Raw genomic sequence first — 18,291 nt, forward strand, 5'->3', positions numbered from 1 at the left:
AAAATATATCAACTTATTAAAAGAAAAATATTGCACCTTACTAAAAAAAACTTTGAATGATGGTTTATAGAACTTTTCTTCAATAATATCTACTGTAAACAAAATAAATATTTAAAAAATCAGTATAGATTATCAAAAACTTTTTTTTTTTTTTTGTTAAATAACAAAAATATATCAACTTACCAAATAAAATACTATACTAAAACAAATTAATAATATGAAGGTGGAAATTGCGATTGTCGTTAAATTTGAAATGGGAAGAAAATATGGGGAGAAAATATGAAGATAGAAGTTTGTTTCTTGGGTGTTTGAAAATGAAGGCAGAAGATGATCAGTATTTGAAAATAAATGAAGAAGGTGAAGAAATGAAAGGAAGAAAATAGGATTCGGGTGTTTGTTATTTGTAAAGGAAGAAGATGAAGAAATGAAGGGAAGAAAATAGAATTCGAGTGTTTGTTGTTTGTAAAGGAAGAAGAAGAAATGAAGTTTATTTAGGGGTTTTAAGTTGGAAATGAAGGGGAAGAAGACAAAAGTGGAACAGGAAGAAGACAATAATAATAAAAATTTTATTATTATTGTCGCATTCAGACCTTTTTTTTTTTTTTAATGAATTGAAAAAATAATAAAATAATCCAGAATGCGAGACACATTTGGATAAAGACAAAAAAATCCATTTTACCTTACCCCTTTTACCTAATTAAAATAAAATTCAACCCCAAAAATCTAATTAACTCGGAAAAAATTGACCAAATGAATTGAAATAGAATGTAAAATTAAAATTGAAAATTTCTTATTAAATAACGAGTAAAAAATATTTAGAATTAAAAATGAAGTTGAGGTTAAGTTAAAAAATTAAGATATTTACTTGCTGAAAATTGAGAAGTATTTAAAATTAAGAATTAAAATATTAAGGTTGATACATACATAAAAAGTTATGGCCTTTTGGTAACTATTTGGTTTTTAGTTTTTTTTCCTTTTTAAAATTAAGTCTATAAACACTATTTCTATCTCAAAATTTCTTTCTTTGTTGTCACTTTTTACCTATGATTTAAAAAACCAAGCATTGAAAACTAAAAAAAATAGCTTTTAAAATTTTGTTTTTATTTTTGGAATTTATCTAAGAATTTAAAATCATTGTACTTAAATAAATATACAAATCATGGTAAGAAATGAGGAGGAAATTGAACAAAAATAAAATGGTTACCAAACGGGTCTTAATTTTGTAAATTATCAATATGAATACTAATAAAGGAAGTTAATTGCTTATAATAAATTATAACGGGTGTTTGTCCTATCAACTTCAAAGTTAAAGATTTGACTTCTCACTAACATGTAAGTAATCTAGGATAATATTATTTTTTATGTTTATTATTGAATAATCAGCATACCCTTTGAGTGGAAGAATAAACAAATATTAAGAATACAATAAAGAAAAATAGCAAAAAAGAGAAAAAAAATATAGAAAATGAAAGAAAATACTAATAAGGTGAATTAGGACTCGTAAACATAAAGTATAATTTACATTAATGAGTAGTTTGTGTAACAAAATGAAAATTTTGAGAATATATGAACCAAAATTAAAAATACAAGCTAATATTTAAACCTAAATAATAAATAAAAGAGTGTTGTAATTCTAATAAATACATTCCCTGAAAATCTGTATTTCTTAAAAAATAAATAATTAATTAAATGGTTGTAAATTAGAATACCCATTTTTCCCCAAACACAAAAAGAGATTAGGGGTGAAAATTTCAGAGCAACATCATAGTCCTAAATTCATCGAAACACAAAACTCCATCGCCATTGACATCAAATTTAGCGATCATTTTCTTGCAATCGCCGACGCTCCTCGACTCCCCAAGGCGGCTGAGCATCCGGCGCAAACTCACCGGCGTAATGACTCCCAATCCCTCCATTTCATACATCTGGAAAGCCTCTCTCACCTCTTCTTCATCATCCCCCTCCACCAACCTCCCAAACTCCTCCATGTCCAGCAGCCCGTCGCCGTTCCAATCGAAGGCAGCCACAGCCGCGGCGGCGTCCACCTCGGTAAGGTCCTCCCCTGTCAGGGGCGGGAGACGGGTGAGGAGATCGTGAGGGGAGACCTTGCCGTCGCAGTCGGTGTCAATGGTGTTGAATAGTAGTGTGAATTTGTCCATGGGTAATTGGATATTGAATTGGATGAAGGATTTGATTGATGAAATGGGTAATGGAGATGGAGATGTTTATATGGAGAGGGAATTTGCGCGTTGGGATTGCGTGTGAACAGTATATTTTAACAAAAGAAACAAGGGGGGGCCGTGGTTGGTTCCATCCCGTGGCGGCGGTAGGCGGTGGATCACAAAGTTTTAGGAAAACGCAACGCTCCTCCCCCCTTCTTTTTCACCTTTTTTTTCTTTTAATGATCAGAGCTCCTGTCGATTGAGCCAATATCAAGATTGCGTTTATCAATTTCTAATTAAATTAGAGTAATCATAATAGATTTCATTAGTAAATGAATCATAGTTGATCGGATTAAGATTGTTTTTTATCACATTTACTTAAAATTATAAATTTATTATATTTATCATTATTGTTATGAATCTTTCATATTTATTGTTATTTTTTCCATTACTATTAATAAATGTAATCAAATGAGATCCAACGGTCTTAGCCGTAATAGTAACAACTATATATAAACAATAACAAATGGTATTACATATTTATTTAGTATAGTTATTTAATGTTGTTATTATTATTATTATTATATAAATATTGCATTTAAATTTCATATTTGACTATTTTTTGGAAAAGATAATGAATTTGTTTAAATTGAATATTTAAATTTAGATTGTATATGTGAATAATTTGATTTATATTTATTTCTTTCTACTAAAAAAATTATTTTTTTAGGCCAAAATTTGAGTAATTTATCTTTAAATTCAAATTGTCATATAAAACTAACCATAATAAACTAATAAAATTAATTATTTAATTAAAATTTACTTTATTTAAATTAATTGACTTTTTACAAAAAAAAAAAAAAAAATGTAACGGAAAAAAAGAACCCAATCCCTGCGAATTCCCCGCAGAGAAGAGAATCCCGTCTCAATCCCCGTGAGGAATTTCAAGAGGATGTGGAATAAAATAGGGAGTTGGAATGAAGATGGAGAATGGCATTCCCAATCTAGCCCTGCCCGTGGACATCTCTAACTATATGTAATTTTTTTGAATTTTTTGAATTTTTTTCCTTAACTTTCAATTTTATTAAATTGAAACTTTAAATTTAGAATTTGTAGGTAAAGAAAAACCTTGAGTCATTTTTTTTTTCCATATCAAAAAGTCAAAAAATTAAAAGGGGAAGGATTCATCCATGCAATTTCTCTCAACATTCATTGACTTCCAAAATTACAATCAAGAATCTTCTTCTACTATATATGGACTTATATGGAATTTCATGGATGCTTCAAGATTATTAATTTTCCCTTGTATTTTCCAAAAATGCTTCTTATTTGCTTTCTCAAGAATTTCATTTCACTATTTAGTCTTTATTATTTTTTAAACTCATAAAATTTTTACATTTAGAAAAAAAAATGTCAAACTATTTGTAGAAATGGCAAAAAAACAATTTCTATCTGCGTTTGTCACATAGTTTCTGTCACATAGTTTGAGTGATATACTTCTATCAAGTTCTATTACTAATAGACACTAACAAGCTTCTATCAACTTTTATCAACTTCTATCAAATAAAATTAAATATTTGCTATTTTGTGTAAATAGTTTCCTTATTTTTCTATTTGAAAATCCCCATTAAATCCAACTAATTATTCTGTTTATTAGCAAAAGTTTCATCGATAAGTAAATGTGAACATAGCCAAGAGACCTCATCTTCAATTATTCAAACTTGTGAATTATATAAGAAAAGATTATACAATTAAAGTTTAAACTTTGATCGTAGAAAACTTGAGACAAAAAAAATGCATAAACTAGCAAAAACAGACTTGAATATGATAAACTCAAAAGAAAAATAAAACTATTCACATTGTTTTTTATGTAAATGTCAAAAAGAAAAAGAAGGCCATAGAAGAACTGAGGCTCTCAGAGCACAGCAGAAACTGATTTGAATCTTGTTCATGACTTTCTGAGTTGTTCCAACAATGAAGCAGCCTTCCGCCTCGCTCTCCCCGTGCCGTTCTCCGCAAGTTTCATCAACGACGCCATTGCGCCAAGCCTAGTTAACCATTCCAGCTTCTCCCAATCTCCCTTGCACAATGCAAGCAGAACTGCAGCTGCATTTTCCTTGCTGCGAGAGGATCCCATCTTCAGAACATCGGTCAATACGAGCAGCGTATTCGCATTCGCCATTGCAGCTTTCGCTTCTGGGTGGCCGCAAAGAACTGACATTATATAGAGAGCATCATCAACCAAAGATCCATTTGGATCAGAGAGTATTTTCAACAATGGTCTGACAATCCCAGCCTTCAAAGCCCTGCCCTTGTTCCCTTGGTACATACACAAATTCAATAGAGCTCCTGCAGCATCTTTCTGCCCTCTCGGGCTACCGATCTCGAGAATTTCTAACAGGTCCGGTATCACACCTGAAGCCCCGATTATTGCCTTGTTCTCATCGGCTAACGACAAGCTGTAAATCGTCGCAGCAGCACACTCTCTCCCTTCCATGCTCCCAACTTTGAGGACTTTGGAAATGTAAGAAACAGCACCAGAAAGCATAACAAGTCTCTTGTTTTGCTCATGAAGTGAAAGGTTGAGAATGCAAGACATTGCATTCTCTTGTGTTACAATATCTTCTGAAGTTAAAAGGTTAACCAGCTGTGGGATTGCTCCTGCTTCTGCTATTTCAACTCTATGATCTGAGCTGCTTTTCGATAGTTTTCGAATCTCGGTTACAGCTATTTTCTGCTCCTGAATTGACCCGAATGAAAGGTGTCGAACGAGAGTTTTTATCGGCAGAGTCCTTCGGCAGTCGTCTTCGAAGGATCTATACTTCTTAAATTTCCTGCTGGTTAATCCTTCCTCTAGCTTCACATTGTGCTCTTCACACCATTCAGCTATCAGTTTTCTCATTAGAAAATTTGGAGTGAGGATCAGAGTTTGGAGCTGCTCCTGAGTTTTTGGACATGTTCTATTTCCTCTGTCTATCCAATTTTGTACGTTGGATCTTTCATATGTCTACAAAGGATCATAATTAAGACGGTTATGAAATTGACAAACAAAGAAAACAAAAAACGTAGAAAGAAGAGAAATCGAAACAGAGATTTAGTGTGTTACAGAAAAACATAAGAATATAGATTCAAAGGCACCAATATAACTATAAAGTTTACATAGCACACTCCTCTAAATCCTAAGGATAAAATAGTAAACAATATAAATACGAATCTCATTCCAACAAAATCCGTCCGAGCCCCATTCCAAAACGGTTTCATTTTAACTTTTTTTCTTTTTCGAACTAAATTAAGTGAAAACATGTTTGGTTAAAAGCTTTCATAAAAGCCAAACAAAAAAATAGAACAGTTAAATCACCAATCAACTTAAAAACTTAAATGGATGGGTTACGATACATTTAATTATATCAATACTTAAACAAAGATTCAATCAATGGTGATTGTACCTGTCCGGTCGAGCAGATGACGGGATCCAACATCAACTCAAAGGAAATGGGGCACAAGAAGTTTTCAGGAATGTCAACTTCAATAGGCTTCCTAACCTCATCTTGGCTCTTGCTGGCTAGAACATCTTCCATATCAGAATGAACAACACTTGAACTCTCATCAAAACAAGAATTCACCGAATCGAAACTAGTCGGATAATTGCAGTTCCGAGGATGATGCTGAGACTCTACATCTCCATCATCAACACTAGAAATACTCTTGACATCATTATTGATCATCCATTTTACAGAACCTCGAGTTTGAAGCTTCTTTTCTGCAGGGTTAGACATAGATTCATACTTGTTTGATGCTCTCCTCAATTGAGCTCTAACCAAATCAACCTTAACAAACAAAACAATAACTTTCTCAAACATTATTCGAGGAAGAGACTATTCAAATTATCCTCACTTATATACCATAGATCTTTTCTTTTGCTAATATATCTAATGTTAGAAAATTTCCCATACTTCTTATAAGATAGATGGGTTACTTCTCTTATTATCAATTAGTTTTGAGATGAAATCTCATGCTATCAAACATCTAAACTTCTCGAAGAGACTTCGGTTTCCTTTAATGATAGGAATGAGGATGTTATGTTTACCTGTTCTTGTACTTCGTCTGAGACACAAAAGTGGTCGTACGGCAGATTTGAAAGTGCAGTTTCCAATCTTGTTGTCACGTATTGAAATTGTAGAACCAATTTTTTGGTAGCTTCCTCCTTAATTCGAACAAAGCAGATTATTAAGAACATTAGCAAAACTTCAGAGTGGAATTAAAAGAAAATATAATAATCCATTTTTTCATTTTATATATATATATATTATCCTCTTCGGTTGTCATATTTCACCACAAATTCCCAATTAATAATTAACTAACGAATTGACGAATTTAATGGCAAAAGTCTATCAAACATAAAATTAAAAGCTCTAGATGTAATTGAAACCTTCTATACAATTTTGAATATTCAGAATCGTAATCGTAATCGAGATTTTCTTTTAATTTTATTTAAACTTTTCTGCAGTAATCATGAAAATATATATTCATTGATGTATCTTATACTTTTGGTCCAAAATTTTGAACTTAGTTTTTAAGAATTTAATCCTTAAGATATTTTTATTTGATATTGGAGAATCCAAAAGTGACATGTTTGGTCTAGTTTGAATTTCAATTATAGTTGGTTTTGAAATCTGTTTCTAGTTGTTTCTCAAGTTAATGATTTGTTAGCTTAACAAAATGATGATGTGGTTGCTAATGTAAGCTAATTGAACTTTCCACAATGTTTTTTTTTTTGTTAAATTAGCTAAGAAAAAGAATATTTATTATTGTTGACATTTCTCTTCCTTCTCTCAATTGGCTCTAGAACTCGCCACTTTGTATCAAAAATAAAATAAACCATTGACCACATGTAATTGACAGTTAAATTTCCATTTTGTATTTAACAAACAAAAAATTCATAAAAATTGAGACTTATTCAATAACAATTTCATTCTTTAGCTCTCTGTTTCTCATACTAATTTTCTTGCCGTTTCTTTATATTTTAGTCTTTTTTCTTTTAAGTTAAGATTTGAATTTTTAATCAAATTTCAAAAATAATACCCTTTTTAGATTTTCGAATTTAGGTTTTTTAAAAATATATTTTAGAAAGTAAATAGCTAAGACAATTAAACTCAAAAGCGGGAGATTTTCCAAAACGAAAAAACAAAAAACAATAGTTATCAAATAAGCTTTAGGTTCCAATTCACATACACCTCGGTGTTAAGTTCAAAAATAGATAGACTAAGAAATATTTTGTATCTTATAAAACAAATTATCAACCATAAGGACATATTTGAAGGTAATTTTGAAATCATTAAATCGCTTATGTAGTATTCGTAATTACTCTCCAATATGTTTTGAATAATTTAAAATCAATTTGAATAATATGATAATCACAAATTAAAAGTATAAAACCAAACATCCTATGAAAATCTCTTTTAGTAAATCACTTGGAAACAAACTATTTCCATTAAAATCACTTTTAAAAATGATTCCTCAAACATGATCTAAATAGTTTTAAATTTTAAAACTAAAATAAAATATTTTCAAATATAAAGGTAAAAGAAGAAAAACTATATAACTTTATCAATGGAATGGAAGCCTGAAAGTTGAATTCTCTTGTTATAAACAAATCTTTGGACAACCCACTAAAAAAGAATTGAAAAATTATATGGAATGCTTAAATATGAGGATCGTGCCTAAATATATATCTTTTTAAATTTTCAAAAAAAAAAAAAAAAAAAACGACGACCACCACAAAAACAGCTGCAACACGTAGGAATGAAATTTCTCGCAAAATCAAAGCAAAGCAAACAGAAACGCTTTAGCAGCCAAAAAAATTTGCCAAAACTGCACTGAATCAAAAACTCAGAAGTGCTGAGTTATTACATCAATCGAACTATGGAAGTTCCACTTCCAGCTCTGTTGACTTTCGTTTTCCAATTCAAACACACAAACAATGTAATCTAATGACAACAGAAAGACAACGATAATGATCAAACTCACCGTCGAAGTCGCACCACAACCTTCCTCGTCGTATACAGAGAAAGTCAAAGCCATGTACAGAAGCCGCTTTGCTGCCTGAATTGCTCCGACCACTTCCGAAAGGCAATCCAACGAAGAAGATGATGAAGAAGACCCATCATCATTCAATGCCTCAAAATTCTCCCCGCTGCCACTACAAAAGTTTGTGATCTCCTCCGCCAGATGAATCAGGAGAGCAATCCGACGAATGAGATCGGTGCAGTCTTTCTTCATGACATCTCCGGCGCCAGCAATGGACCTCCCTGACATCAGAACAAAGTCACGTACCAGGTCAAGAAGTTGCAGCGCTAAAGCACGCCGCTGACCGTCTCCAACAACTTCCCTGCTCATTGCCACACCTAGGTGTTTAGTTTTTCTTTGGAGAAAGCAATCAGAATCTCAAGGAGAAGTTTGTGTTGTTTGTTTTTAAATTGTTTGTTCCTTTTGAAACTTTTCACGTTTCCATCAACAAACATATTTTAATGAATTGGGAAGCCAGGAAGGTAATGATTCAGATTGCTACAACAATGGCCAATCCAATTTTGATTGACTTTGACACTGTCTTAATATGATATATTATGAAGCAATTTGGTTGGCTGATGAAATATGATAGTTATACAAACTTTGAGGATATCATTCTGAATAATATTTTATCCTATTAAATACTATGGTAAACACAGCTGTCTCTCTCCATAAAACTGCCAAAACACAAGGCTTGAGAACAATATCTGTTCTATAGTTTGGTTAAATCTTCTATATAATCCCTATTAGTGAGGAATAACGTTGGTTTTAACAAGAAACTGACCTAAACTAGTTAACTTCTTCATTTATATTGGTTTTATTATTTACATTAATTTCTTATTAAGATTAAATTTTCTATAAAAACTTAATTCATTTAGAAGTGGTAGGAGACTATTGAGAAAATCAGAAAATTCAACTTAACTATAGGGATTAAAATATAAGATTAAAAAATACGGGACAAAAAACTGACACAAGGAGTAAAATACAAAAAATATAATTTAACCAAATAAAATCTACCTGGTGAGTAGGAGTTGAATATGAATAACCAACTTTTGTAGGTGAATTCAACAGATCCTGCAGAAAGCAACATTCATATTTAGCCGATCAAGTTCAAAATCCAAGCTTAAAAAAACAATGTTCAAATTTAGCTGTTTATCACATATCCCAAATCAAGATATCGAACAATTATACTAGATGCATCAAAGAAAACACATTAGACATCACATAACAAGTCCCATGAGTGATGATATTTCGAAATATGCTGTTCCCTTTATAACATTTTATATTGACTAGTTGTACATCTTGAACCAAGGAATGATGCTTTATGGGATGAACGAAATAACATTTATAATCATACGCAATATTGCTTATTAGATACCTCAGTTGAATTGTTGAAGAGCACTTGAAACTGCGTGGCCATTAGGAGATGTACTGGAAATGCAATTAATGTTGTTGATTCTATTTCTTCGAAGGGAATAAGGATCTATTCCTGCCTTGTGAGCTGCAACAACACCTATGGCTTCCCAATAATTTGAGACTTTTACCTGCACAAGATGCTTAGTTACACGGCGTGACAAATATCTTTCTGCACAAGTTTCTATAATATATGTTTTATAACTACCATTAGGAATTAGGATGATTTAACATATTGTTTATAAAAATCACGAATGTTTTTTAGTTTATGTCAAAAATAATGGACAGCTAACCTCTAGGATTTTCTCTTCTTTTTTTTCCATAACCCCATCAGAGTTTGTAGGGTTTTTTTTCTTCGGTCCATGAGCTAAGACCAATTTTATGGGAGGGAGATTTAACTTAATCACAAACACTACAGCGACCAAATGCCATAGAAGACAGATCATAATAGCTCGACTTTGGTTTTAAAAGGTTCCACAACCTTTTTTCTTCTTTCATCAATTTCAACTCTGGCCTGTTTTTTTTCTTTTCTTTTTTTTTTTTTTAATAAGAACGACTTTCATTGAGAAAAATTGAAAGAATGTATGGGCATACAAAAACCAGCCCACAAAAAAGGGAAATCTCACTACAAGGGACTCCAACTAAACAAGATCATATCAATCGAATAATTATAAAAAACCTTCAAAATTGAAACCTAGTGAGACATATGAAAGCGAACAAGAGACCAACTCTCCCTAGCATCCCTCTCAAGTCCCTTAAACACCCTACTATTCCTCTCACCCCACAAAACCCAAACTATAGCACAAACTAGCAAGCCAGAGAAAACGCCCTCTCTCCCCAAACGGCAGATTGAGGAGGACGATCATCTCTCTAAAACCTCTGTGACGAGCACACATCCAACCGAAAGTCTGGAAAAAGTAGCCCCAAACAAGGCTCGCAAACTCACAGTGCCAAAAAATATGATCTGAGTCTTCCTCCACCTTTCAGCAAAGAGTACAACAGAAGGGGCAAACCAGCGAAGGCATCTTCCTAAAAAGCCTATCCAAAGTACTGATATGCCTATGAAGAACCTGCCAAGTAAAGAATCTAATCTTTCTAGGGATCTTAATTCTCCATGAGAATGAAAAAACCAACTCACTCAAATGAGAAGGATTAACCAGACACAAAAAGGAAGACTTGCACAAGAACCCATCCAAAGGGTTAGGACTCCAAACTCTCACATCCCGCCTCCCAAGACAGAAGAGATGACTTCTGAAGAGAGAGAGGAGAGCAACTATATCCATCGTTTCCCTATTGGAAAGAGTACAACAGAACCCGCAGAAAAATGAACAAGAGCTCCCTGTCCACATAAGAAAGTTGGCCACAAAATGATTTTTAAACGAGGACAAATGGTATAACCGAGGAAATGCCCCACATAGGAGTTTCTCCCCCACCCAATGATCTTCTCAAAAATACTTCTCTACACCATCCCCCACCACACACCAAACCCAAAGAACAAAAGAAGGGAGCTCTTTCGAAATATCTTTCCAAAGATTTTAGAAGACCCGGAACCCAAGGGTCCCAAGGGTTCGTAACAAAACCCTTTTAGCCAAATGGCTCTAGCGCTTTTCCGCTGAGCCTAACTTTCTTTGGAGAAGGATTATTGAAAGTAAACATGGCACTCACCCTTTCAAGTGGTTGGATAAAGGGATTAAGGACACCTTCCGGTATCTTTGGAAAGATATTTTGAAAGAGCTCCCTTCTTTTGTTCCTTGGGTTCGGTGTGTGGTAGGGGATGGTAGAGAGACGTATTTTTGGTAAGATCATTGGGTGGGAGAGAAACCCCTATGTGGGGCACCACCGGTTATACCATCTGTCCTCGTTTAAAAATCATTTTGTGGCCAACTTTGGCCAGTTTGTAGGAGGATGTAAGATCACTAGAACTCAATATTTTGACTTCCAGATTGTTTCAATTACAGTTTCTTCTGCATCAACCGCAAAAGAGAAGAAGATAAAAGTTGCAGAAGTTTTCCAATGCATACCGCCTCAATCCCAAGTGACATTGGAGAATCGCTAAGAACTGTTTCATTTTCCTCCACCGCAATAATAAGTGGCTGCGACAAAGTTAACATTATTTAATTAATGTCAAAGTAGTAATCCAAAGCAGTATCTTAGAATTGAAATGTACTGATGTCATTGGTTAGATATTACTTCTAAAAAGCATGTATCCGCACCAGACCCATCTGCACGTTTACAATGTATTAAGTTCATAAATTTGATACCTTGTACTCTTTGCTTCTGGCAAAAGCAAGAGTGCCATCCCCTCCACATGCATTTATAGGTACAATGACACTATCGACATCATTTGCCAATATGCAGTCCTTCCCCAATGAATCAAAATTCTTGCTCAAGTATTGAGGCGCATTACTTAGCCCAGAAAGTACACATGGTAAGAATGTGAATCCTAACTGTTGCACAGAATTGAGGCCTCGAAAGCATGAGAATGAGAAAGAGAAGAGAACGAGACAGATTTACCACCAAGAACAAAAGATAAGGAAAATAAGCAGTTGGGTTGATGTCGTTTATAGTGAACATACTTCAGATCAGAGCAAATGCTGTCAAAAGTTTTCCCAAGTAATTAACTTTGGTTTGTGATTTCTTTTCTTTTATTTTTCTCAAATGTATCCTACAAATCATTATTTCCTCTTGTTAAATAAGTGATTTCTAACATATTGCAGAGAAATATACTACCAAGAGTAACTGAACAAAATGACAACCCCACAACAAGCGATATAAGTCAGCTTGACACCTACCAATAACATCACTGCAGGGACAACACAAGGGAAGAACATCTAGCCTATAGTGTTGACTCTCTCATGTAAAATCTGCCACACAAAAAAATGTACCTTCCTAAGGAAACCTTCTAGATGGAGGAGAGAGTAGAGGCAATTAGAGAGGGAACAGGATGAACAACAAAGGAAAGAAAGAATTGCAACATAACCCTTAGAAGGGTCAGGAGTCCAAAGCCTAAAATTACTCCTCCCACAGAACATTTGTTGATCCTCAAGAATCAAAACAAGACCCACAATATCTAACGCCTCTCTAACAGAAAAGTGATGCATAAAACCTAACTACAATGAGGCAAAGGGATCCGTACACGGTAAAATAGAAACCACAAAATGCAACTTCTTAACTGAAAGGTGATATAAATGCAGAACAACTCACAAAGAGGTTTATTGCCCACCCACCAATTCGCTTTCTCCTTCGATTTGCTGTATTTGCTTCAAAAATGAGGAAACTTTGGATCATTTATTCCTGCACAATGATTTTGTTTACAAGGGGTGGTCTCTCCTATTTAGCATTTTTGGGGTGGAGAGTTGTCTCCCTAACAAAGTTGACAATTGACTCCTTGAAGAGCTTGATAGTGCTGCGTTCAGTGGGAAAGGAAAAGTGTTGTGGAGATGTGCCACGAGATCTCTCTTATGGTGCATTTGGAAAGAGAGAAATAGTAGAATTTTTTAAGATAGTTTGTCTTTTTTTTATTCTTTTTGGGCTTTTGTTCAACTTACATCCTCTTAGTGGTGTACAAAGCACACAAAATCCTTTTGTTATTACAGCCTTTTGATAATTTTTAACAATTGGAAGATTCTCATTTGTTAGTTCATTGGAGAAGGATTCCCTCAACCCCTTGCCCTTAGGTCGTGTTCTTCTTTTGTCTTGTTTGAATATATTATCTCATTTCCTATCCAAAAAAAAAAAAATCTTCCCAAAAATAAACAATGAGCCCTCTCCAACAAAACATTTGACAAATGAGAAAAAGAGTGGAAGCCAAAGGCAACCACTTTCCAAAGGGTTGCAACCCTTATCCCTAAGCCAAAGAAGCGATTAGTCACATTGTTTTGAGAACTTCAAGTAGGAGTACTTTAATACTCATCGACAGAAAGTAGCAACTTCTTTCTTGCCCCCAACTAACCGCTTCTTTTTTTTCTTTAAAGAAAAATAGAGTTAAAAGTTAAAAATAAGAAAAGGGACTATTTCCCTATAAACTATAGTCCAGTACACACAATAACCGAGAGGATAAGTCCAGCGTTTTACTAACCTCCTCTGCTGCTGATTTTGGAGATAGAGATGTGCATAAGGGAGTAGGCGACAAGGCAGGAGCATGTGCGCATGGAATCTGAAACTCCTTCACCACAAGGTGGCTGATAATAGCCTCAACCCCTGCCAAAGTATCGACTCCCTTCAAATGGCAGATTGAAAAATATTAGATATAACTAGAAAGAAAAAGTAGATATACATCTCAGAACTGTTCCTTAGATTGTTTACTTAAATATTTCATTACCAAAAAAAGCACATGAAGACAATATGTCCTTATCTTATTAGTATAACTTGAGTTCTTTAAAACCCTACCAATAGAAATGTCTAAAAAAAACCTCTGATTTCATCAAATCAAATTGACAATGGTTAGGAGACTCATAAAATATTTAATATCAAAAATAGTTTTATCAAATCAAAGGACAAAATTCAACTGGAGAGCTAGCCTTTGAAGTAATATCAGTTCTAACTACAACTTCAGGGCGTACTAATGGTTTCTAACTTTCTAGCATACAAGATTCAACTATATGCAGGGTCAACATTTATGGCCTATTTCATAGTATACACCAAAAAGTATCCTCAACAGCTCACAAAAGTTCACCGGTAGAAGCAGCGGAAAATGTCTGACCCAAATAACGTATAACAAGCATCGGAATAACCAAGGAATTTCCATACCATCCCTTGTCGATAATTATCTGTCTCTTCAACATCATCGTCTGGAAACCGTCCAACAACTGCAACTGCATCCACCTTTGACCCATTCATTAATGTTTGCACGGCTCTAAGCAGTGAGGCAGGATGTCTAATCCTCCCAGTTGATTGCCCAGTTATTGGATCAATCCACTTCTCTACCTATCAATTATCAAACAGTACATCTCAACTTTTATAATCATACATTAAAAACAAAAACAAAAATAAAAAAGGTTCAAAATTTTTTATTAAAAAAAATTGTGATTTTTCCTGTTGAGGCACACAGAACTGATCTTGAAAGCAAACTATCAGCAATTTAGTGTTCCTCGTGGTCAAAATACTCGAAATTAACCAGCTTATGAGATTCGGACTATAGATATTATTAGCTTTAAGTACTCAGTAGGCGTGAATTAGCCAAGTTAAATTAGATATCTCATGTGAGTACAAAAATAATACCATTAGAGGTGTATCTGTGACAACATATTCCATCACAGGCAATCCAAGAGAAGCTCTAGCAGCATCAGCCACTTGCAAGTGACGAATTCGAAGCTCTTCCTCCATTCCAGCATCAAGAACCAATCCTACCTGCTTCACTAAACTCTAAAAATACATTATCATGTTGCAGGGAAGTCAGTGATGCATACCTGACACCACTAGGCTTGCAAAATACGACATTTGACAGCTCGTTCAAAGAAAAGATAAGCACATTAATTAACATATACCCGATTTTGGTGAACAGGTTTGAGGGCCCATGAACCTTCTGCAAACCGATCTAGTGCATAGCCTTCAACATAAAGCACATTGTCCATCGGCCAATAAAGCATTGCTGCATTAAGCACCTAAAAAGAATTCCCCAAGTCAAATACAAGCACTTCTTCGGTACACAGATAAAAGTGGGAGGAGGAGACTTCTTCGTAAAACAAATGTGAAAAGGCATGTACATCTGAATTATTGAGTTATGCACAAATTGGCAAGAGACAAGGAGGATTCAAACCTCAGATAATTCTATGTTTGATGGAATTATATATTTCTTTAAATAAATAATCTTTTCATTTTAGATAAAGCATACATTCAATCTTGGAATTAGCCAATAGACATCATTCTATAGAAGCTTGTGAGAAAATTTGAAACCAATTTCAAATATAATAATGTTAACCTACATCTTTTTCTGCTTGTTTTAGCCTCCTACACTATAAATAAAATTAAGCATTATATACTATTATACTCCTACCATCAAAAAAAGGAAAAAATAAGTTATTTACTTAATTTTGTAACCTAATTAATTTATCCAATTTTAAACATTATACAATTCTTTATGTGTTAGTTTATGTATATATACTCATTTAATAATATAGAATCTAATTCTTCCAAGAAAAAAAACATTTTAGTTTATTTAAAAATACATGTCGATATATTAAAATTAAAAGGGAATAAGCTATTGTATTAATCAGATAAGTTAAGAGACTAAAGGGGGTAAAATTACATTTCCAAGAATGAACTAATATTTTACAACCAACTGATCTTCCAACAATCAAGATAAAGAATTATACAATACTTATGTGAACTTTTCAGTCTGAATACAATTATTTGTTCTATTTTATAATTTAAAAAATAATAATAATACAAATGTGATAAAATACAATTAAATAAAACAAATATTCCAACAAAAATATTAAAGTAACTATTACACTTCTTATGATAGTATCCACAACTAAAATCATACACTACTACTGTTGAAGAATGACTAGAAAAGTAACATGTGAAGTTGTGAACTAATTACATAATTTACTTTGCAACAACATTCTGTAAAATTACACATATTACTTATCAATATATTTTTTTAAATCAAAACTTAAAATCGTAAAATATCAAGGAAATGTGAAAAAAATTACGTTAGGGTGAGTTATAAGGCAATCGACAACGGAGGCGAGGGCACGAGCAATCGGCAGAGCATCACCTGCATATCCACCAATGGCAGCGCCTACGCCCGTCGGGACTATCATCACACTCGTATACTGCCTCTTACACTGCGTATTCATTTACAGACAATTGGAAACGAATGGACGCAGTAATTTGAATTTCGAAAAACTGTATCCTATGTGGAAATGAAGGAAGGGATATTAAAGAGGCAAACTCACTCCGGCGATGTAGCGTTTGACAGCGGAGCAGGAGACGATCGACTTCGCCGCCGATGACTGAGATTTGGTCGGGAATCCATTCCGGCGGGGGAATATCGGGAGTGGATAACTGAGATGAAGGGACATTTCTGATGGTACCAATATGAAAAATGAAAATGCCGCGGATTTTTCTTACAAAATTGAATTTAAGAGAAATATAACAAAGACGCCATAATTTGGGCCCATTGAAGCCCAATTCGAGCGGCCCAGATAAATTCTAGGTCCAAGATTTTACGAAAAGGGGCTACTTCCTTTCTAGAATTCAACCCAAGAAACATTACAATCCCATTCATATAGAAAATGGATTTTTACATTAAAAAAAACATCTTTAGTCATATATTTTTAAAAATGTCTTTAATTTTAAATTTTTTCAATAAAGACTTTTAGTGTTATTTTTGTACAAATTTTCCCTTTTCCTACTTCTTTTTTTTTTCTATTTTCCTTTTTCATCGTATTTAATTGTATAATTATATTTTTTCATTAATGAGTCACCTTTATTTTCCTATTTTCGAAGTTCCCTTAATAATAGGGAGATAAATACATTTATTATGAGGGAGAAAATGAATTTAATATATTTTTTTCTATTTTTATTTGGAGAGAAAAAGGATTTAATTTTCTTTTTTATTTTTCAATTAGAAAGATAAAACGCATTATTTTATTTTCCATTTCACGGTTTCTAGCGTCTCTTCGTTTTTCATGTTTGGTTTTTAATATTATGTGATATATACCTTTTTTATTTTTAGTATTATTGGTTTTGATGTAATATATTCCATTGTTTATTTAGTTTTATATACCGAGTGTTTATGTATATATTTAGGTATCACTTGTGACGGTAATATATTCCTCCTATGTTATGATATATATGTCAATATATCTTAAAACATTGTCAATATACTTTGGAGCATATATAAAATTAAGAGTAGATTTTCCAATATTCAAAGTAAAGAGCGAAGGATCCCTGTTAGAGGTCCTTGAGCGGAAGTGAGGATCGTCTCAAATTCTCAAAATTCACAGAACACAGAATTTTCATAGAAGAATAGAAAATTATGCATTTAATTAAAAATTACGGCGTGCTTGAAAAAATACAGAAAAATAAAATTAGGGTTCAGAACCCATACCTTTAAAGAACAATTCTTCAATTGAATCCCTCGAACTGACGAGCACCATCACGATGGCTACCTCAGTATTCTCTAGATGAGAACCTAGGAGTTTGTGGACTCTGACTATTTTGAAATAGAGAGAATTTGATAGAGAAGATAGAAGAAGGAAGATGATAAAGCTCTCAAAACCTTTTTATGTAGAAAGAAAAAAAAAATCTGTTACTTTCTCTATTTTCACACACTGCACAGAATGGGGAACTACCACTCATTCACACATTTGAGAAAGCAAAAGAAGGGGGAGTCACAACTCCCTCCCAAAAATAGTTTTAAAAAATTAAATTACGTTATATATATATATACTGTCTCTTATACACATCTAGATGTGTATAAGAGACAGTTACCAACTAGGGTTTCTTTTCTTGCCTTCGTCGTTCTTCTTCGCCGACCAGACCGCCGCCGTTCTTCTTCGTCGACCTCGACCAGACCACCGTCGTTCTTCTTTGTTGACCTCGACCAGACCGTCGTCGTTCTTCTTCGTCGACCTCGACCAGACCGCCGTCGTTCTTCTTCGTCGACCAGACCGCCGCCGTTCTTCGTCGTCAACTAGAC

At 33.6% G+C, this 18,291-nt stretch overlaps 2 protein-coding genes across 8 annotated transcripts; both read right to left on the reverse strand.

Annotated features, from left to right (window-relative positions):
* Positions 1-1,666: 1,666 nt before the first annotated feature.
* On the reverse strand, positions 1,667-2,450 carry LOC120067936 (putative calcium-binding protein CML23). Its single transcript, XM_039019581.1, has one exon. It carries the CDS (start codon positions 2,157-2,159, stop codon positions 1,752-1,754), a length of 408 nt encoding a protein of 135 aa, XP_038875509.1. The 5' UTR covers positions 2,160-2,450; the 3' UTR covers positions 1,667-1,751.
* Positions 2,451-3,942: 1,492 nt separating this feature from the next.
* Positions 3,943-16,699, reverse strand: LOC120068066 (uncharacterized lipoprotein syc1174_c-like). 7 transcript variants are annotated; one of them, XM_039019740.1, is made up of 11 exons: positions 16,544-16,699; positions 16,298-16,432; positions 15,128-15,244; positions 14,862-15,005; positions 14,391-14,567; positions 13,720-13,860; positions 11,903-12,088; positions 11,663-11,734; positions 9,607-9,772; positions 9,246-9,302; positions 8,389-8,470 (listed from the first exon to the last, which is right to left on the reverse strand). In XM_039019740.1, exons 1-9 carry the CDS (start codon positions 16,667-16,669, stop codon positions 9,608-9,610), a joined length of 1,263 nt encoding a protein of 420 aa, XP_038875668.1. In that variant the 5' UTR covers positions 16,670-16,699; the 3' UTR covers positions 8,389-8,470; positions 9,246-9,302; position 9,607. The 7 variants fall into 7 exon arrangements, with proteins under 7 accessions (XP_038875665.1, XP_038875664.1, XP_038875663.1 ...); XM_039019741.1 differs by having other exon boundaries at positions 8,466-8,550; positions 14,862-14,990; XM_039019739.1 differs by having other exon boundaries at positions 8,466-8,550.
* Between the last annotated feature and the right edge of the window lie 1,592 nt (positions 16,700-18,291).

Source organism: Benincasa hispida, chromosome 12, assembly GCF_009727055.1.
Source record: "Benincasa hispida cultivar B227 chromosome 12, ASM972705v1, whole genome shotgun sequence".
Classification (NCBI taxonomy): Eukaryota; Viridiplantae; Streptophyta; class Magnoliopsida; order Cucurbitales; family Cucurbitaceae; genus Benincasa; species Benincasa hispida.